General features: G+C 34.3%; 1 protein-coding gene across 5 annotated transcripts in view; it reads left to right on the forward strand.

The window, feature by feature from the left end:
• The window catches only part of LOC132740158 (FRAS1-related extracellular matrix protein 1-like), a 70,656-nt gene extending 50,786 nt beyond the window's left edge, over positions 1-19,870 (forward strand). For all 5 annotated transcript variants that reach the window (XM_060728008.1, XM_060728007.1, XM_060728010.1 and 2 more), the window contains 10 exons: positions 5,264-7,491; positions 8,713-8,970; positions 9,314-11,656; positions 14,083-14,285; positions 14,900-15,049; positions 15,551-15,660; positions 16,262-16,582; positions 16,954-17,104; positions 17,317-17,487; positions 17,861-19,870. In XM_060728008.1, coding sequence (XP_060583991.1) covers positions 5,264-7,491; positions 8,713-8,970; positions 9,314-11,656; positions 14,083-14,285; positions 14,900-15,049; positions 15,551-15,660; positions 16,262-16,582; positions 16,954-17,104; positions 17,317-17,487; positions 17,861-18,246 — 6,321 coding nt within the window. In that variant the 3' untranslated portion in view covers positions 18,247-19,870. The remainder of the gene's footprint in view (positions 1-5,263; positions 7,492-8,712; positions 8,971-9,313; positions 11,657-14,082; positions 14,286-14,899; positions 15,050-15,550; positions 15,661-16,261; positions 16,583-16,953; positions 17,105-17,316; positions 17,488-17,860) is intronic.
• Positions 19,871-21,262: the final 1,392 nt, after the last annotated feature.

The raw sequence follows: 21,262 nt of genomic DNA on the forward strand, positions 1-21,262 counted from the left end.
ATGAGCGAACATGAGACAGACGTGCATAAAGATCCCAGTCCCCGCGGGGAAACACAATATGCTTAGTAGTGGGTCTTCGTGGCTTGTTGTACAGTAAATCACTCTCCAGTGCATAGTGCTATACAAATGCTACGGGAGTTGCCAGGATCAGTTTTCTATTGATAAATGAGCCGCGTCACGACAAAACCAAGATAGTGCGTTTGCGACCAGCATGGATCAAGACCAGCCTGCGCATCCGCGCAGTCTGATCAGGATCCATGCTGTTCGCTATCAGTTTATCTACTTGGAATAGGGTTAGTAAGCGAACAGCATGGATCCTGATCAGACTGCGCGGATGCGCAGGCTGGTCTGGATCCATGCTGGTCGCAAACTCATTTTGTTGGTTTTGTCGTGACGCGGCTCAAATGTATTATTAAATGATAAATGATGGCGAATACGAGATGGTATACAACTGTAGTGAAATTTTACAGATATACGGTGGATTGACTTTGTTCACAAAATATTTTATTTGTAAATACCACAGTATTATTCAAATTATAACAAAAACATACACACATATACAGACAGACAACCATGGGTGCAGATCTTTGGCGAAAACATGTCATGTTTTTTATGTACAATAAGAAATTTCATTGCATGGTATATTATAAACATTTGTTATGATATGGTGCAAAGGTTATATTGATATGCAATGAATCTAGTAAGGTTATATAACTACATTTTGTTGTAGTTTCGTAAGTTATTAATCACCAATGCAATATAACCCGACTTCTGTCAAAATGCACAAAGCTTTCTGTTATTATATTCAATATAAACATATTCGGAACAATATTATATTGTTAATTCAATGATTGTTGTAACTTCTGAAATTGAGATTCGCTATGTCCTGTACTAGCTAGTCGAACTTATGAATTAGCGATGGCGACTGCATGAATAAATAAATACCAAATAAAGTTTTATATAATGTACTTTAACTAGTTAAATATCAAAATCATATCATTTTTGTGCATTAGAACCTCAATTCAGTTGACTTGACAAATTCAGTTGAAATTCCGTAATTTATTTTCTTGATGTCGTTGAAATCTTGAAAGGTCCGTTTAATGGCTTAATAATGCTAAATTACCATCGCTTTAACCTGTTAAGGCATACAATTTTAGTCATATATAGTTCATTGGGGGTTACGATGTTTGTATAGTTTTTCAATGTAAAAGCTCCCGATAATGTGTGCAGTTTAATATCCCATAATCCCATTCAATATTTACATAATGTGTAATACTGACATCAAAGTGTTAAGGGTGTACACCCATTATCAGGTCTTTAAGATTCCGCTTATTATGCAATTTTTCGCGTTTTACATTTCTTTTCTATAAGTATCAAATGGTTTTCGCTGTAACAAGGATCAATGGCAATTTGGACGTCTTATAGGTTTTGAAATAAATATCAAATAATACATGTATAAGAAAAGAATATGATACGGAATGTAAGAATAAGAAACGTAATGTAAGAATAAGATACGGAATACAAGAATAAGATACGGAATGTAAGAATAAGATACGTAATGTAAGAATAAGATACGGAATGTAAGAATAAGATACGTAATGTAAGAATAAGATACGGAATGCCACGAGCTTTACCGAACATACAGGTATTGGCGGGCGGATAACCTTAAATGAAAAGAGAAAAAAGGTGTTAAAAGTCAGATAAGATTTCTTTTAACCTAATACGTTGTGGCGTTTGCTGTGATGTTTACATTTCAGCGAACAAAACATGACAACCTAGTCTGAAATAGATTATCTAACATATCTTTATTTGAACATGTTCTTTTTAACATTTTACCGTTTTAGAAGCTATTTGTTAAATAATTAACAGCTTGCGAAAAAATTCTATGCTCATTTTTCATAATAGTTTATTACTTTTATTTAAGGTGCAATAAAAAGGAAGAGAAAAAATAACGTGAGCATATTAGAAAAAGCTAGCCAATGCATTTCTTAGAATAAAATATATTTTCAATATAATTATATATTTATATTATATATATTGAAATGTTATGATCCAGACTCACCCAGTAAAGACGGCTGTAACATAGGTATCAACCGTTTATACACGATCATATGACCAGTCAAAATCTGCATAACAAATTTGTTACACTCCACTTTTCCATTCTTTAAAGAAAAAATAAATTTACAGCATCCATGCATAAAGATAATATAATAATAAAATTTGCACAGGTTTGCTTACTAGTTTATGATAGTGTAAATGTGTACCCAAACTTGGTCACAACACATTTACAACAGCACAGGAGTTATGAGAATCAAATTGAATTTTTAAAATGAGTAACACATTAAGTTTTAACTGCACATGACTAAACTTTCATTCATAAAGGCGACAAGAGTTGTTCCCCTTGTACAATGTTGGCCCGTCAATTACTTGAACAACGGCCAATCATTTGTCAACGAAATATTCCATACAGACAGAGAGGAAATTAGCTACATTATCCAATCAGTAGATTTATATAGGGAACATCTTTACTTCATGTCACATATGACCACTATAATAATAACGTATCGCCAAGCAATAAGTACTTGACAAGTATTTTTACAATCTCATCCGATAGTGTTAAAAGCGGCGCCTGTGATGATTGAAGATTGGCAAAGAAACTTCTTTTATGATATAGTGACAGCTCATTCATAAGTTTAAAACTGTCGGTTTATAAAAAATGTATATTCAATAGTTGTAAAATGAGAAAGTCACAAGGCATACGGCCACACCCCTCAGTTTATTTAAAATAAAAAATTCAAAAGTGAAAAAATGCTTTTATAAATTTGAAATCATTTACATGAAAAATGTGTTTTATTGATTTTTGTTTGAAATTAACAGTCTGATTATTGATGAATTTTAAAGTTTTATTGTTGGTGATAGCATATATTAATGATTACATTAATAATGATAAGAGGGGCGACCGTGGCCGAGTAGTTTAGATCGTTGACTTCAAACTACTTGCCCCTCACCGCTGTGGGTTCGATTCCCACAAGGGACTTTAGATTCTTTCATGTGAGGATGATAGAAGACAACTACAACAAATGATATAGATGGTGATAATAATGATGATGATAACGATAACAATATTAATTAAATGATCACATGAATTTATAATAATTAACAATATTTAAATGAACACTTTGATGGCGGATTTAACCCAATACAGGATTGGAGCAGCTTGCAGAAATCATGATCACAAAATAGACAAATATTGTTTGTTTTTTTCGACGATTTTTACATTTTTCATTCATTATCATACATAAATCGGTGTAAAAAGATGAATTAGACCTGTTGTTTATGATGTTGTTGTTTATGACGTTGATGATAAAGATGTTAAAGTCAACGTTGTTGGTTTTTGTTGATTTGTTGTTGTTGATGATGTTGTTGTTGTTGATGATGATGATGATGATGATGATGTTGATGATGCCTAGGAAAATGATGATGATTTTAATGATAATTAATTCCGCAGTTTCAAAAAATAGATGTCTCTTTATATGGGAAAGAAACATATAAAAACAAATTAAACAACATGTACGTTGAACAGATCATAATAAAATTTTGAAAGTATAATTAACTTCAAGTATTGCACACGTTAATCCGGTTATTATAATGTTTAATATAAAGGAATCTTATATAAGAATTATTATTATCACATTTAATTATGGAATTAAATTCATTACAACATATAATTTTGATATTATTGAAGGTTTTGTAACATAACAAAATTATTTTATATAAAAATGATATAATTACATGCGTTTTAAACATCTGGTGCTTATATTTTTGCTGTTTATCTTTTTTATTTGTCTTTTTAAAGCTTGTTTTAGCAAAAATAAAATCCAATTTTACGATAAAAACAAATCCTTTATTACCAAATCTTTGCTTTTACCATGATATATGACCCCATAGATGACCCTTTAAGCTTGAATAATGATCCAGTGAAGGGCTCATAGTTAAGCTATCGATTACCAAAAACCTTTTCATGGAGATAAAGTTCCCATATATTTGAACACCTGGGATTTTGTCATTTCCTACACTTCACCTATTTTAGCATCGTCATCAACAACGGATATAAAGGGCAGTCGTAAATCTTTTTAAACTTTCAAGTTAATTTCCTACAATGAAACCTGCGTTATTTGATTTAATTTCTGCTTTTATTTGTCCCATTAAAATTTGTAATTGACTGAAAATTTGTATTTGTCGTCATACTTGAATATGTTTTGCCCGCTAAGCTTAATTTTACAACAAAACCCTCTCAGTTCGCATTGACTTGCAGTTTTGTTTACACTCATGTTAGATATTTGCTTTTAAAGCACCGCATACGAATTCGTTGTGTCGTAAAGTAGACAAATGTTTTATAGTTTATTGTAACCACTGCTCCTTCAAGAATTAAATAGCGCACAAATTATAATATCAGATGGTACTATCTTTGATATATTATCTCATAAAATATTCCTGCCTAGATATCAACCTTTATTCCTAATTTTCCAATTTCCATACAATGCACGGGTTTCACGTGTGTAAGTATGTGAATATGTAAATACATACTGGTGTAAATCAACAAGTGTCCATAAATTGTTCAATTATCATCAGAAAATTGAAGGAAAGGGTAATTTATAGGGCAACATATTAAGGGAATGGTGGACATTTGATGAGAATATCATACATCAAACTCGCACAATAGCCTTAGAGTAACGTATCTTAACATCTTATATATTCAAATACCCTCGTTTATTTGTTACCTACACCGTGGCATGCGTGGGGTCACGAGAAAATACGATAATCTAGATAATTCAATCGTTTAAGATACTCTTAACGAAAAGCCTTTTTGTCAGATTCGAATTCAAATCAGCTTTTAACACTATTTTATTAAAGACCCTCTGCGACCATTTTTGTCACCTTTTGAATTTCATAAGCAACGAACTTTACGACCGTACATCAAATACATGTATATATAACAAACCGTACCATCAAATAAATATTAAGCATACTTTTAGTTTTGTATGTGGTAAATCTTGTATTATAAGAATTTATTAAAATGGCATATAAGTGTGTTATACATGTACAATTTCGAGGGGTTTAATCACAACATACTTTCTATGTTCAATTAGTTACCACATAGCTGTTTGGCAACCTTGATTTGTAACTCATCACTGATGCTTGACTATGGTAAGCCTACATTGTAATTTCGAATGTTTATCAAAGTTCCTTGTCTATTTTTCAGATATTTGACTGTTCCTATCAACCAAATACGGTGAAATATATCCACGATGGTTCTCCATTCCTTAATGAAGACAGAATCAAGCTTCGTGTTCATAGATTTACCAGCAGAAAAACTGTTACAGAAACATTCTACCTCGGGGTGAAGGTCAGCAATGCTTCAACGGAAATAGTAGTAACACGTGGGTTACGTCACGTGATAGTCCCAGAATTTAACGGAATCTCTAATACAATAGACGCTTCAGTGTTGCGCTTTTACCACAGTAGGTCACCAAATGTGTCATGTACTGTCACCTTTGACAACAGCACCCATTGGCCTTTAGTAGGTCACGTGATAATGGGTGATCAGAGAACACCTGTGGAATCAATTAAAACGAGCTGTCAAGAATTTCTTTATATGGAACTGCGTTATGAGCATTTACAAAAACCAACACCGGATGTGGATTATTTCCCTTTAAGTATTGAACTTCATGACCCTGAAAATATTGATGAATTCAAAACTGAACGTTTCTTTCTTCCAATTTACATCAAAAATGCTTTATTAAATTCGCCTCCTCGATCTTCATACAAAAGTATGTACATGACGGACATAGACCAGTTTATTCTTTCAACAATCATTCCTGGAATTATTTCCGCTGAAGATTACGAGACTCCCGATCACTTACTGATTTATAACATCTCCAAACCATCCAGTCCGGACCAAGGGTATTTCGTTCACTTAGATGACCAGACAACTGAAGTAACTTCCTTTCTCCAAGATGATCTAGAAAACCACCGAATAGCATATCAGCCGCCTAATATTAGTTTCTCCGAAAGGAAAATATATGAAGTTGAATTTAAAGTTTACGACAGCCATTTTGCCGAAAGCATGCCGATTGTCCTTCACATTGCCATTCGACCTTCATCTTCTAATGCACCACGTGTTTCCCTTAACACCGGACTAGTTCTTCTTGAAGGACAATCACGTGAAATCAGTACAAATAATTTACAAATAGTTGATAACAATAATCCAAATGATATACGGGTATATATTATCGGTGGACTTCAGCATGGTGAACTCGTACTCAACAATGAGGTCATTTCTTACTTTACAATCTCTGATCTTGTCCAAGGAAATGTAAAATATGTTCATGATGACGGAGAATCAGAGCGAGATTTCATCCAGTTAAGGATAAGCGATGGTAAAAAGGACACAGTTGTAAAATTTCCAATAACGATAATTCCAAAAGACGACAAACCTCCTTACGTTGTTAACAATCTTGGAATCGAGTTAAATGAAGGTCAAACTAAACGTATAGAACCTTCGGATCTCCTCGCGCATGATCCGGACTCTATTGATATGACGATTACATACGTCATAACTCAGCCGACAGCAGCAGGTGAAATGATTCGAAAAACTCGTGCGTCCGATACTGGTACTCGTGTGAACAGATTCACTCAGAGGGAATTAGTTAAAGGGCAAATTTTCTACAGACATTTCGGACGTGAAGATTTCCATGATGAATTTTTATTCACACTTCGTGACCAACAAGATCCACCGAATGAATCTGTGCTCGAAACATTTTACATAGCTATTAATCCGGTGAATGAAAACCCACCGCAATTGTCACCAGAAGCGACCCGCTTAATTCGAGTGTCGGAGACTGAAATAGCAAGAATTACCAAATCTGAACTTGAGTATACCGATACTGAGACAGGGTCAGATAGGTTAACGTATATCATCACGACACCGCCACATTTTGTATACAGTAACAGGAGAAATAAGAGGGAAGATGCCGGAAGAGTTATAGCAATGCATAACTCGACAATGCAAAGTAAGAACAATAACATATCACCCGTTACCACCTTCAAACAGGAAGACATAAACCACCTTAGGATAGGATACATGCCACCTATGAAAGATATTGGTCCGGATCCCCGTCTTGTACGCTTTGTCTACACTGTACAAGACTCTAGCGGTAACAAAGTTCTCGGACAACAATTCGATATCGATATTCAACCGGTTAATGACAAAGCACCAGAGTTCCAGTCTTCAAAAATGCTTGTAGAAGAAGGCGGGATTCTCGGAATATCTACCAATCATATCTTTGCAGTTGACGTTGACACAAACGAGGCTGATCTGACGTTTATATTAGAAGGTCTACCAAACCACGGGCGTCTTCAGAAAGGGGGAAATAACCTTCTAGAGAAAGATACATTTAGTATGCTAGATCTACGGAAAAAGGATTTACGGTAATTAGTGTATCTCATAAAAAATTATATTATAATAGAATGTTAAAACATTTATAAACATGAGACCACCTCATAATTAAGACCATTTGTGTTAATTTGTAGTCTTAATAAGAGAGATTTTACTGTAAATATGCAAAGACAAAAACAGATTATTATCCAAATTAATTGGTATTCATTTATCAGAATTGGTACCCCTAAACTAAGGTCCTTACAAAGTCATTGGAATGGATCATTGTTTATCTGACATATATTTTTCTTTATTTTAATGCAGATTTATAACCCACATTTCAAACATGAAATTTGAGCAAAGTAACTTACATTATCATAGTATTATACGCATATTTTTATATATACTATATCATCATTTTAATACATATATTTACACATGTATCATGAAATAAATGTATTTATAACCCCCTTCTCTCAGTCTATAATATCATATATCTTTTGATAACGAAACGCTTAATGATTCCGAACATGTTATTTAACTGCGCATTTGAAATATATTAAAAAAAAAAACTTTTTGAATATGCTTTTGAAAAAAATATAAATTATAAATTGATTATCTGGCTGTCAAATGTCTTCAAAGCTCATCCCAGTATGTTCATCACATATTTAATTATCAAGTCAGACATTTCATTTATGTATAGATAAAAAAGTGAATGTAATTATTGGTATTGAAAATTTCTTACGACATCGCATAAATATACTGATCAGAGACAGCCATAACTTTAAATCATACATAATATTAATATTTATTAAGCAAATTAGAATGTCAACGTATTTCATATGAAATTAGTATGTTTTTCAATGATCCCCCCACACGGGTACCTGTTAAATGAAAATGCACTAACAGATCAAGATGATCGAAACTGAATTGTAGCAACAATTTGAAAGTTTCAAACGATTACAAATTATGTTTCTGTATTACAAATATTTTATAAAAGTATACTTTTTTATAGTTTCAATTCAAAACTAGTGTATTTATAATTTCATTCATAAGACTATGACGCTTGTTATTTATAACAGATGTATGTCCTCATAAGTATTTCTCATCCGATATACATGTACACATATTTCAGATTTTTCAATCAAATTCTGGCAGTCCCGCATACTCTTTTCCTTCATTGTAGAGACGATTAGTTTTCATCTTGTTCATCTTGGATATCATTAGGATAAGAATGCTCCCGAGATATAAATAGATTTTAATGTCTCTTTCAGGTACATCCATGATGGTTCCGAGGTTCCACGTGATAGCTTTACACTGTCCCTCACAGACGGTATCAATCGCGTGTCTAAGGTGTTCCAAGTAGAGATAATTCTAGTTGATGACGAGGCTCCCAAGGTGAAGGAGAATTTGAAGCCTCACCTTATAGTATCCGAGGGCAGCGAGGCTGTAATCAACTCAAATGTTCTATCTGCCACCGACGAGGACACAGATGAAGGAACCCTCGTGTTCCTCATCGTAAAACAACCAAAGTAAATATCAATTTACACCCTTTTATCATTAAAATTGGAAACAAATTCAAACACGTATAAAGCTATCAAAACAGTAAATTTTGTAATAAAATGAAATAAAATGAAATAAAATGAAATATTGTTATGTTATTGCATATGAAAAGACGAATGAAAATCTATCAAGTATGTGGTGAATGAGCATTTAGTTCAATCTGACAATGAATAACTGAATAACCTTAGGTAATATTTTGCTCTCACGCAATCTTGCGCAAACGTTTTTAGGGTTTTAAGTCACACCAACACTGTGAAGGTCGTACAGCCACGTTCCAGCTTACATTACTATTATCATGTTTTCTTTTTATAGGTACGGAATTCTGCAGCTCAATGGGGAACCTGTCACTAAGTTTACTCAAGATGATGTCAGTAGAGGTAGCGTCCACTATATCCATAGCAGTGGTGAAATCGGGTCGCAGATCATCAAAGATTCTGTAGCGTTTATTGTTTCAGACCAACATTACAAAGCGTCTGCTGATCTACCAAAGTACCATCTGAACATTACAATAACACCGGTTGATAATCAGAAACCTATTATAATAGCTGGCATGCCTATCGTTGTAGACGAGGGCATGAAATTCAGCCTGTCTCCGGATTATATCACAGCAAAGGATCCTGACACAGAACCCGAGTCCATACAATTTGTAATAACTAGTCAACCACAATATGGTTATCTGGAAAACATTAAACCTAATCCTGGGTCGGAGAAAAGCAACGCAGGACATCCTGTTAGAACTTTTAAACTACAAGACATTATTGATAAATCTATCAACTATGTTCAAGCAACTCATAAAGGTGTTGAGCCAACAGTAGATCGCTTTGAGTTTTATGCAACCGACGGTAAACTGAATTCTTTCAGCCACACCGCTATGATAGCAATACGACCTACAAATGACGAAGAACCAGATGTAATGCTAAATGATTTTACCGTTGCCGAGGGTGGTAGCCGCGTTATTGATCGGTCAATGGTAGACGCTATTGATATGGACAAGCCCAAGGAAAGGATAATGTTATCGATTTCCCAACCACCAGAACACGGAGATATTGTTGTGATGTTGCATACACCGAATGGAGACATTGAAGCCGCTGTTAATGAGTTCTCGGCAAGTGAACTTCACCAGGGAATGAAACTGAAATACATACACGACGGTTCTGAACATTACACAGATAAATTTGCAATCACCGTGTCTGATGGTAAGCACGAGATTAAGAAGGTGTGTAACGTAACTGTTGAGCCAATAAATGACGAGAGACCCGAAATTATAAAGAATGCCGGACTTACGATGGATTATGGGGAAAAAGCGGTACTGTCTAGTGTCGTGCTACAGTCTGTAGATCTGGACAACACAGATGATCAAATATATTACATTATTGTCACGGTTCCAAAGAAGGGTGTCCTCCAATTCTGTAATAATCCAAATGAAGGTATGTATTCTAACAAATGTCGGGACATTTGGGTTGGACATAACTTTACCCAGGGGGATATCAACAACAACCGTGTCCGATATCTTCATACAACCGGTATGAGCGGATCGGAGTTTGACAATTTCATGTTTATACTGACAGACGGACAGAATAAACGTCATGCCGAGACGTTCCAAATTAAAGTTCTGAATTCAAAGAGAGCTAACATAGCTTTGATAAATAATGGAATTGATGTGGTTGAAGGCGAGAGAGCAGTAATATCAACTGTAAGTCTTAGTGCATCTGACGAAAGTACTAGAGCCGAAGAGATAGTATTTGCAGTTATCAGACCACCAAATTTAGGCCAATTGGAATATATTGACAGAAACTTGATCGGGATCAGTAGTTTTACTCAGATGGATTTGGCATCTGGTAAACTCGTATACAATCATTTGACAAAAACAGACTTTACAGAAGATTCGTTTACATTCACCGTAACAAATGGAATGAGTGACACAAAAGATTCGGAATTTGTTATCCGCATTGAACCTTTAGATAAAGAACTGCCGTCACTAGTAGCGAACGAACTAGTAGAAGTGTTGCAAGGAGCAGAAATTCCTTTAACGGCAAACAAATTAAAAGCTGACGATCCGGATACTGACAGTAGCAACGTCACTTTCCTTATTGCAAAGCAACCAACATTCGGAAGACTTTACAATCGCGGTGTGTACATTACAAGTCTTTTTACCCAGAATGCAATTGACCGTGGATTTATCACGTATGAAAGCGATGGCTCACACACGGGTTTAGATAATTTCCTTTTCACATTGAGTGACGGAAAACACGACGGTTTCTTAATCAATGGCACTCTTCAACTTCAGCCTGTGTTTTGTAGCATTTATACGAAACCACTTGTAAACGACGCTCCAAAGTTAATAACTAACCAGCATCCGGAAGTTCTTGAGGTATTCGAAGACGGAAGATATGGTTTTCAACTAAATAACAACGTGCTTAAGGCAGTGGACTCAGATACAATGAACACAAATTTGGTTTACGTCATAGAGCAAAGACCAAAGCACGGGCATCTGGAAAATACTGAGGCAAAGCGTTACGTCCGAAGAAGGTTCACACAACGGGACCTTGACGAAAACGCATTACAGTTTATCATTGATATGAAGAATAGGGAAACAAATGACAGCTTTACGTTCAAGATTGAAGACAGTCGTGGAAACAGCTTAAAGAACCAGAGGTAAGTTAACAAAATTTTTAGATAAAATCAAATATTATTCATTTGAGTTTAAATATTTGTTAAATTACTAGGATTAAATATGTAACAACTGGACTTTTCTAAAATATGTGGGCAATCCGCCCGGTCAAGTCTATTGAAATAACAGAGGATGGTACACTACTGTCTTTGAAAATGAGCGTACATTTTTTAGTTTTGACGTTTCTCTGGGCGTTCTTTGTGTATTTTGTTGCGAATCAGAACTCTTTTGTTCTGAATGAGGACATTATGCCCCATGCCTTGTGGCCAAAAAACGCTGACACTAATGAATTGTGTGCAGACGATAAGAGGATATTTTGAGCTACAAGCACTCGAATGCGTTTGTTATATTTCTTTTGTTTCCGATTGTGGAAAACATTTCCTACCAAAATCATTCGCTTTAAGGAATATAAAACATTATTTTTAAAAGTCTTTTGTTGCAATTGCAAATTGAAAATCTTTAGACAGAAATCTGGAAAGAAATCAATTTTCACAGGAAATGAAATGCAAAAGATGTAAGTGTAAACGAGCGTATAAGAAAAATGAATTGTAGGTTTTATTTCACCAAGACGTTAAAAGACCAGTCTCACGTACGTGTTTAATAGTTTCGCACCAACACTCGAAAGTGGAGTTATTTACATTGTTTACAAAAATCATTAAAACAACATTCTGTGGGGATGTAATTGCCTCGTAATTGCTCGACATAAAATATTATTCTGGTGTAGTCAGGTGCTGTAAACAATAAACTATCTTTTTGTGTTCATTCAACAACCTAAAGAAAAACTATTTGAACATGAAAACGATATCAAGTATCGCATGTTATGATGAGAGCATGTGACAAAACATTAAATCAGCAGTGATTTATGATTTATGAAGTCCTCGTTCTATTGTTCTTTTGACGTGAAGTGTTATTACATGAAAAGAAGATATATCAGCATCTGTTTATTATATTTCTTAACCCTTACCACGATAATTGTCTTAAATGGACTTATCAAACTTTCAGTCTGGACAAAATAGTTCGTCATCTTCAGGTATACAAATGTATTTTCAAAATATGTACTGACTGAATAGTTACAAGTGAGTATAATCATACGGCACGACTGATCTTGGTCTGCACTGCTCGCATGGTCAGAATTTGTTGCCACCATCAGGCTTAGGGTTAATATATTTTTTTGGTTCTGCTTTTGTCGGCTTTACCGTTGTTTCCTGTGTATAAAATGTCGCATGCAAGTAGAAATTGTGGAAAAATGATTGACAACCATTCGTACGTAAATTGGAAGCACTGCACGATGAAATGCCTAATAAAATATAATTTACGGATTTAAAATGTTTACAGCGTAATCTTATTGTGACATCATAACATTGTACTTTTTAATAAGCATTATGTTTGGCAGTTTCTTAACAGATGATATTTATGCTGGATTTTTAATGTGCAGCGTCATTCTTTTTACGACGAACCCATTTTTTAATAAGTAAATGACTTTGAGGAAGTTTATGCGACGGTGTCGTTCCAGCGCTTCATTATAAATGTGCCAAAGTGGCGTGATCTACTGACCAAGTACATAATGTACTATACATTTTGATTTTTAAAAGCATTACATCCATATTGCCAGAACAAATTTTAATTTTCCATCAAAACGTTCATCTTACGACAAACCCATTTTTTATTTACTAAATGAAAAATCTATTAAAGTACTTTGCGGAAGTTTATGCGACGGCGTTCTAAGGATTCTGCGTTCCTGTGCTTAATTTTAATTATTTACGTCTGAAGTATCAAAGAAGTTTGTAATGGCTCAGCTACTGTATACGCAACAAGTTTACTTTTTTTAAAACGGTACATTAATCTCAGAGCTAGCTTGATTACACAAGAGAGTTATTGGCAAAATCTTGAGAGAAAATCCAGACAATTTTCGCCCATGATTTTCCAACATTCCCTGCTAATTACGCGGTATCAGATTTAAGAAGAAAAAAAATTGCTTTGTCAACGCATCCCTGAGTTCCTATTTGTAGTTAGTCTTATACATGAGACGTTATATAAGATGCAGACTGTTTCATAATTGTCAACGTTTAATGAGAACGTACTTGCTGATTTTAGGGAGACTTGGTTTTGGAATGGAAATGTACTTGATTTGACTGGCAATCTTGTTATATATTGATAGGGTTGTCACAAGAAATGCCTAACACTTCCTTTTCACAAAACTGTTAAAGAAACCTTAAACAGTAATGGAAAATAGAAAAGATTCTTTTCAAACCGCATTCACCTTGCTTTATAATGTCGGAATCATATACTGTATTTATTATGCTATCACTTATGTTGAACTTTAAACAAACAAATTAACAAAATATATTAAAGGGACACAACCTTTACATTACCTCTTAAGATAGAACCGTTTTATTATTTATATTTTCAGAATTGATTTACACTGGTCATTCATCGAGCTTGACAAGGCTGGACTTGTTGTTTGTGAGAATATCGGTACGCTTCCAATAACACTAACTCGAAGCGGTGACCTCAGTGGCGTGGCGTTTGTTGGAATCGAGGCACAAGACAGAACCACTAGAGTGAATGACGATTACAGGCCGAGCTCGTCCAGACAGGTTCAATTTGACCCAGGTATTTTTGTTTCGAATATCCATCGTTGTCAATGTCAAACTGAAAGACAGTATGAATGATAAGGTTTTCGTATGATTTGCACAAGTTGTAATGCTTTTGGCATCTACGTATTTTTTCAATTGAGTGAGTTAGTGATTTTTGGCAACTAGGTATTTTGATAATGGAGTGAGCTACTGAGTTTTGGCAACTACATATTTGGATAATGGAGTGAGCTAGTGAGTTTTGGCAACTACATATTTTGATAATGGAGTGAGCTAGTGAGTTTTGGCAACTACATATTTGGATAATGGAGTGAGTTAGTGAGTTTTGGCAACTACATATTTCAATAATGGAGTGAGTTAGTGAGTTTTGGCAACTACATATTTTAATAATAGAGTGAGTGAGTTTTGGCAACTACATATTAAAATAATGGAGTGAGTGAGTGAGTTTTAGCAACTACGTATTTTTATAATAGTGTGAGTTAGTGAGTTTTGGCAACTACATATTAAATAATGGAGTGAGTCAGTGAATGAATGAATGAATGAATGAATGAATGAAAATACATGTAAAAAAGATTAATGCAAAATGCTATATTTTAATTACAGTTTTATTGTTAATGTTGTTGTTATTTGCAGGTGTATCGACTGTCACGTGGAATATACAGGTTTTTGACGATGGTATTGAGGAGAACACAGAAAACCTCGTAGTTTACATTGATGACCCAGTGAACGCAATACTCGGCAGAAAACGTAAAGTCAGAATCCGTCTTATCAACGCCAACGACGGTACGTCTGTATATACATGTATAACTATTTTAAATGTACTTTTTCTATGTCAGGTATTTTAGTAAAGGATTTCTTTTAAAGAAATATATTCTTTTATGGTGGAAGTATTGTGATATTATTCAAATTTTGAAGCATCGTGCCTTATTATGAATACTTTGCTTATTGCACTACAAACACGCTCCAGTGCAACCTGGTATATTTACGAAAAAAATCATTAATAAAAAAAATCTTACTTTAGAAGGTATTTATTTAAATATATATGTAAGTAAAGGACACAAATTTGATTCAAAGCAACAAAAACAAGATCAACAACAACAGCAGAAACAACCACTAACAATATATACAAACAAATAAAAGATGAAAAAAAAAACTTCACGAAAACACATCAAACGAACCGAGAACATGCAATGAATATATAATTGAATATGAAAATATACATAAACAACTTATTTCGTTGATATAAATGTGGCATTATTTATACTGAAGTTATTATATTTACAGGAGAATGTCCACAGTTTATTGGTATGATAAGTAAACACCAGCCATCTATACCAGACTCCCTCTACCTACCTGATAACTCAATAGAAAGTGAGACAGAGACCGTCATTATGGTATGGTTTATTGTTTACTTCTGTGTCACATCTTTTGTTTGTTATTCTTTAACTTGGCCTTAGCCTGGCAGTTTGAGAAAATACCATTTTCTTTGTTAACCACTTTCGCGCATACTCTCTCAAATGGACTTGCCAATCATTAACATCTTTAAAACTAGACAAAATCAATCCGTTATTTTATGGAAAATATCAAATTATTTACTGACTGAATGATCAGCGCACACCATGAACAGAGTGCATTGTTGTGCCGATTGATCTTGGGTATAATCAGTTCACACAAGCAGGCTTTAGGTTTAAGGCACGACCTTGTAGAACCTAAGGCAGAAAAGGGTGATCAAAACTATAGCTTTTCCATTCGAATGAACCACCAGGCCCTAAGAATTTATTTAGGCCTTAAATACGTACTCATATTATGTTGACATACCTTTGTGATGCATGTTATATAGTATTTAATTATACTATCATGTTATTATTGCGGCCCAATGACCGAGTAACTGAGTCTATGCATGTGCAAACATTTTGAGTAGTTGTTTCTATTTTGTGTTGCATTTCAACTTTGAAAAATTTGCTTAAATATAGCTGTTAGAACTTCTGTTTACAGGGTAACCAATTTAACCGGTTATCTCGGCAAAAGTCGCACCACGATAACACCCTTCTCTCAGATCCTGCAGAAACTAGTGATGTTGCTGTACATAAACCAAAAATTACTGATAGTGATGAAAATCCAACCGAAACAAAGAAGAAAGATAAGAAGAAAAGAAGGAAAAAGAGAAAGGAGAGAAAAGACAAGAAGAAGAAGACAAGGAAAGGAAGAAGAAAGAATAAGAACAGGGAAGTGCAAGAAGAAGAAAAAGTAACAGACACGGCAAATGGAAATGGAAATTTTGTGTCGGGACAGCTGATGCAAAATGTGGATATAAACGTACGATTTTTATGAATATTGTACAAAGAAATTAACACTTCCCCTTTATTTTTAGGTCCCTTAATATGAATAAGATGGAATATTTGATGATCCCTAATGGCAGTAGGCAATGCATAGTTGTCAGTTTCTTGATGTTAGACTAGACTCTATAAGTTATAACGACTTATTTTGTCATGGAACCAAAACTTTAAGTAAGGTAATATGCCATCAATTGTATTAGAAACATTTGTATACAAGTCATTTAAAAATGCAGAGTACATACCTACACGTTAGTTTCAAACGCCGGTATCTGACGTAAAATGAAAATACCGGTATTATTTTTTTAAATCTTATTTTATCTGCAAATTTGACCATTCTTTTTTTAACAACAGGCACCACAAGATTGCACTTTGACCACTGAGGGCTTACTGTACTTTGACCCCGGGACACAACAAATGTATAAATGTAATGGCATTGCATGGCAGGCATGGAGCCCGGCTTCAAATCAAGATCAGCAGCCAGAAACCAGAGAATGTCAACAAGGTATGTTTTAAACTTATACTAAAACACATACGGATTAAAGCGGGGCGCTTATGGATGACCGTATATACGGAACTAACCCGTATATGATAAAGAGCGTGTTAACCAGTCAAAATTGTAAAACTCTTTTTGCATAACATGTATTATAGATTTGAGAATATTGATATATGTTTTTGACAGTACATGTACTAACAGTCACTTTTATGTTTATATAGGTTGGTCTAAATATGGGAACCGGTGTTTTAAGTTTATTAATGAGCGACTCACGTGGGAGGTAGCCGAGACGCTCTGTCAGATGTCATACGGCTCCAACCTAGCCACAGTTCAGTCTCATGATCACCAGATCTGGGTGTCACAGTTAGCCGGGAGGAAGGCCTACTGGATAGGTAAGCTCAGTTTGATTCCGCCGATGTAATTAATCCGAATTAGCAAATCATCTACCTTATTTATATTATAAAACCGAACTTGGTGTTCTGCTAGTAAAGTATAAGATTATTCTTTTCATTTTATGTGACTTTGTGTTATGTTATCAGTCGCACCAGGGCCAGATTCCTTCATGTGATGAAGCTATCCAGTTAGCTAACGGGACGTCGATGGTTTTACTCGGGTATTTTTCCGTCTATGAAATGATGCACGGATTGATGCTTGAAGACGTCCTTTACTAATAAGGCTGAAAGATCGCCTTTTAACCTATTCAGTGGTGCGACGAATAACACAACAACAATAAAGATAACGTTGTCTGCAATTGCTTTTTTTCAGGTTTGAGCAGTAACGAAGACACTGGTAGGTGGAGCTACAGTAACGGGGAGGCACTTTCCTATTCTAATTGGAAAGCCGGGGGTCAACGGGTCAAACGAAATCTATCCAAGAAAAATTGTGTCATCGTTGATAAAAAGAGGAAATGGCGAAATAAAATATGTAGCAAACGAAAAGCAAGATTTGTTTGTGAAATTGACATTGGGGCGGGCGATTTGAGTAGATCCCCACCCAAAAGAGACATATCACGATCACGTGATAGAAGGCGGAGAAAAAACAAACAAAAAGATCGACAAAGCGATGACTCGTACACCAATAATCGGGAAAGAGATTCGCGTCGATATACCAGAACTCACAGTAAAGAAGGAGGATTCTTCTTTGGTGTTTAGTGTAGATATTAATTAATTAAGTATTTTTTTAAACTGTTTAGTTGACGGTCTTTGTTGACGGTCTTTGAAGACTTAGTATTGACTCGTTTTTGAGTAACGACTGCGAAGACATAACGATGAAACTGATATATTTACGCGAAAAGAGTGGTGTAGAATAACTCGGAAGATAATGACTTCATATGATTAATTTAACTGAAAATGAAATGGAAAAGTACTCAGCCAAAATAAACTGTGTTAAAAAGTGTGAGTCGACTTGCTACTTTTTCTTTTCGGCAATTTGTTCGTGCATAAGACGAACTCGTGTATAAGACGCATTATATTTTATTGAAAAAAACGTGTGCGCATTATAAGTGAACTGTGAAAAAGCTTTGTTAGTATTGCTATTGTTATATTGCGAATGAAGCTTCTGGTATATTTTACTTGAAATGCTTGGGATAAGCATGGTTTGTTGTGGAACCAAGATTCAGAACTAAGGTACTGAACTCATTGGGTAACAAATTATTTTTGTAGAAATTTGATCAAAGAAACTAACCGCATATGGGCATAATACTTGCTAAGAACAGTTTGGGTATATAAATATACTTATGTATTTCTGTCATATATTTGTGAATGTTGGTGTATATTTTTCTATATTTAAACTCGTGATTTGTAAAAGTTACAGCGCATGCGCATGAAGTGTCGGACTGAAGCCTATTCAGCCAATACTTTATTTATTCAGAAATTTATATCGTTAAACTGTTTTTTTTTTCTTTTCTTAGCATTACATATATTTTTAAACATTGTTATTTGTGGATTTCATTGGTTGTCAATGTATATTATTTGTGTAACTGTTGTGTATATAATGTTCTGGTGCAATTCTTTATCTGATACGTCTCTATAGTGGTTTGTTTGCATCAGTTAATGTTAGCCTGTATGAACCGACATGCGCAGTGTACATTTAGTTACCAGAGCTCGTACTCAATAATTTCGTACTCTATAAAGTGAAGAAATATATACATTTTGCGTACATTTTCCACTCATGATTTGCAGTGAAACCGTTTTCTTTTAACTTACATAATACAGATGGCATTCACTTATCTAGTGGTCAAAATTATGTAGCCAATTTGGAAAAAAAGTTTCGTTTAAAATGATTTACTTCAAGATGTATGACAAAGATGGCCACCGCGGTTTCTTTGTAATGTACCGGATCAAACACACATGATTTGTTTGTTTAAAATTCATACATTTTGTCTTTATCTTTGACATGTTCAAAACTTAAATGCCTATAAACATTATGATGTCCTTTTTTTAAAAAAAAATGTTACCAAATAATTGTAGATGCTTTTATTGTTTTATAATCATTATAGACATGTGATTCTAAAATCTGTATGAATTCACGTGGTATGATATAAACATACACACTTTCCAAAGCAAACATTGAATTTTCAGTGTTTTGAAGTGTGAAATTATCTCCTTTTCGCACTAGATTGAAATTTAACCTTTCCGCGTAAAGTGTATTCTTTCGATTAATCTTTTTTCTACCTTAAAGACGAGCCACCACGTATGAGACAATCAGTATAATAAACTTACATTGTATATTACATGGAAATAGTCCAATATGTGTAATAAAAGTTGTTAATGTGAACATAGATTTTGTTTTCTTTTGATCACAGTGACTTTATTACGGATTAACTCATTATGTATATTTACTTGCCTAAGATTCTTGGAGCAACACGGCATATCTGTCATTCCATTTGTTTATGACCTAAATTCTGAGATTGTTGATATATATCCTAAAGTTTTACAATTATAACGTTAATTTTTATCGTCCATTTCAGTATATTGTCATACCGTACTCACTATTTGACAAAAAAAACTAAATGACTATGACGATCAATGGCAAAGGTGATGAAACGAGCCATTTTAGAAAAAAAAACACCCATAAAAATGTAATATTTATAGGTCTTAATGCCTTTTTTTATAAAATGAGATTTTTGTCCCTTTTCGTTGTAAAACACTATTATTTTACCGTCATTCGTGTAGCGTTTTGTCGGTGGCCTCTGTGATAGACTTGGTGTACGAACATTGAATAATAAATTTGCAATTAACATAGTGCTTGAATTATAGAGAAATTATAAGGAATTATCGTAAAGGTATCAGCACTTCTGTCTCATTTAAACATAATTACATGGTATTGATTTATAAAAGTCACTAACTAGACTGAGTGCTTTTGGTAAGAATTGTCATCACAAATCAAATAATACCAACAGTTGTAATGGTCTCTGAGATCATATGATCCAGAGTTTCAGTTGCGCTGAAGGTCATGGTCATTAACCAAAATTCAGTTTATTACTGCGTTCTTGGTCAGACATCCTTATCTAGTTTGTCACGGGATCCTCGGTCATAAAAAAAATATGCCCCAATTCAGGTTGTCCCTTTTTTATTCCATTAGGAGATAAACAGTAAGAACATCAAGAAAATATAGAAAAAGATGAATTTTCCTATGGTCCTTGCAAGCTTGTCAATTTGTAAAGGACAGGGCAATTTGTTGAACATGACTTTTTATCTCATAAGACATATAAATTATTTAATTGCTTAAATATCTACAATAACTTAGAGAAGTTTGGACTTAAATACAATGGTTTATGATCGTTTGATGAAGTGAGTAAATGCCATCAATAGTTAACATACACAAGATAACTTTTATATTATTTGCGACTGATTGGCCAAATAAATGTTTTTCATTGAAAATTTTACGTTTGTAAAGTTTTTACAAGGCCGGCAATTCATCCAAAATGTGAATGCACGACAAATACATCATTTCATGTAACCCGAAAATGTATCAAGGGAGATAACGTTGATATAACTCAGTAAACATAATCCGACAAGTCTTTCCCCTTTGCGCGTGCTTCCCATCACATTTTCAATATTTTTTTATGAAATTGAGTCATCGCCATAATTATAATCATCATCGTCACCCTTGTCCACGTCGTCAGCATCATCGTCATCATCATCATCATCGTCGTCGTCGTCGTCA

This window comes from Ruditapes philippinarum, unplaced genomic scaffold (assembly GCF_026571515.1).
Source record: "Ruditapes philippinarum isolate M1 unplaced genomic scaffold, ASM2657151v2 ctg972_1_1_1_1, whole genome shotgun sequence".
In the NCBI taxonomy this organism is placed as follows: domain Eukaryota; kingdom Metazoa; phylum Mollusca; class Bivalvia; order Venerida; family Veneridae; genus Ruditapes; species Ruditapes philippinarum.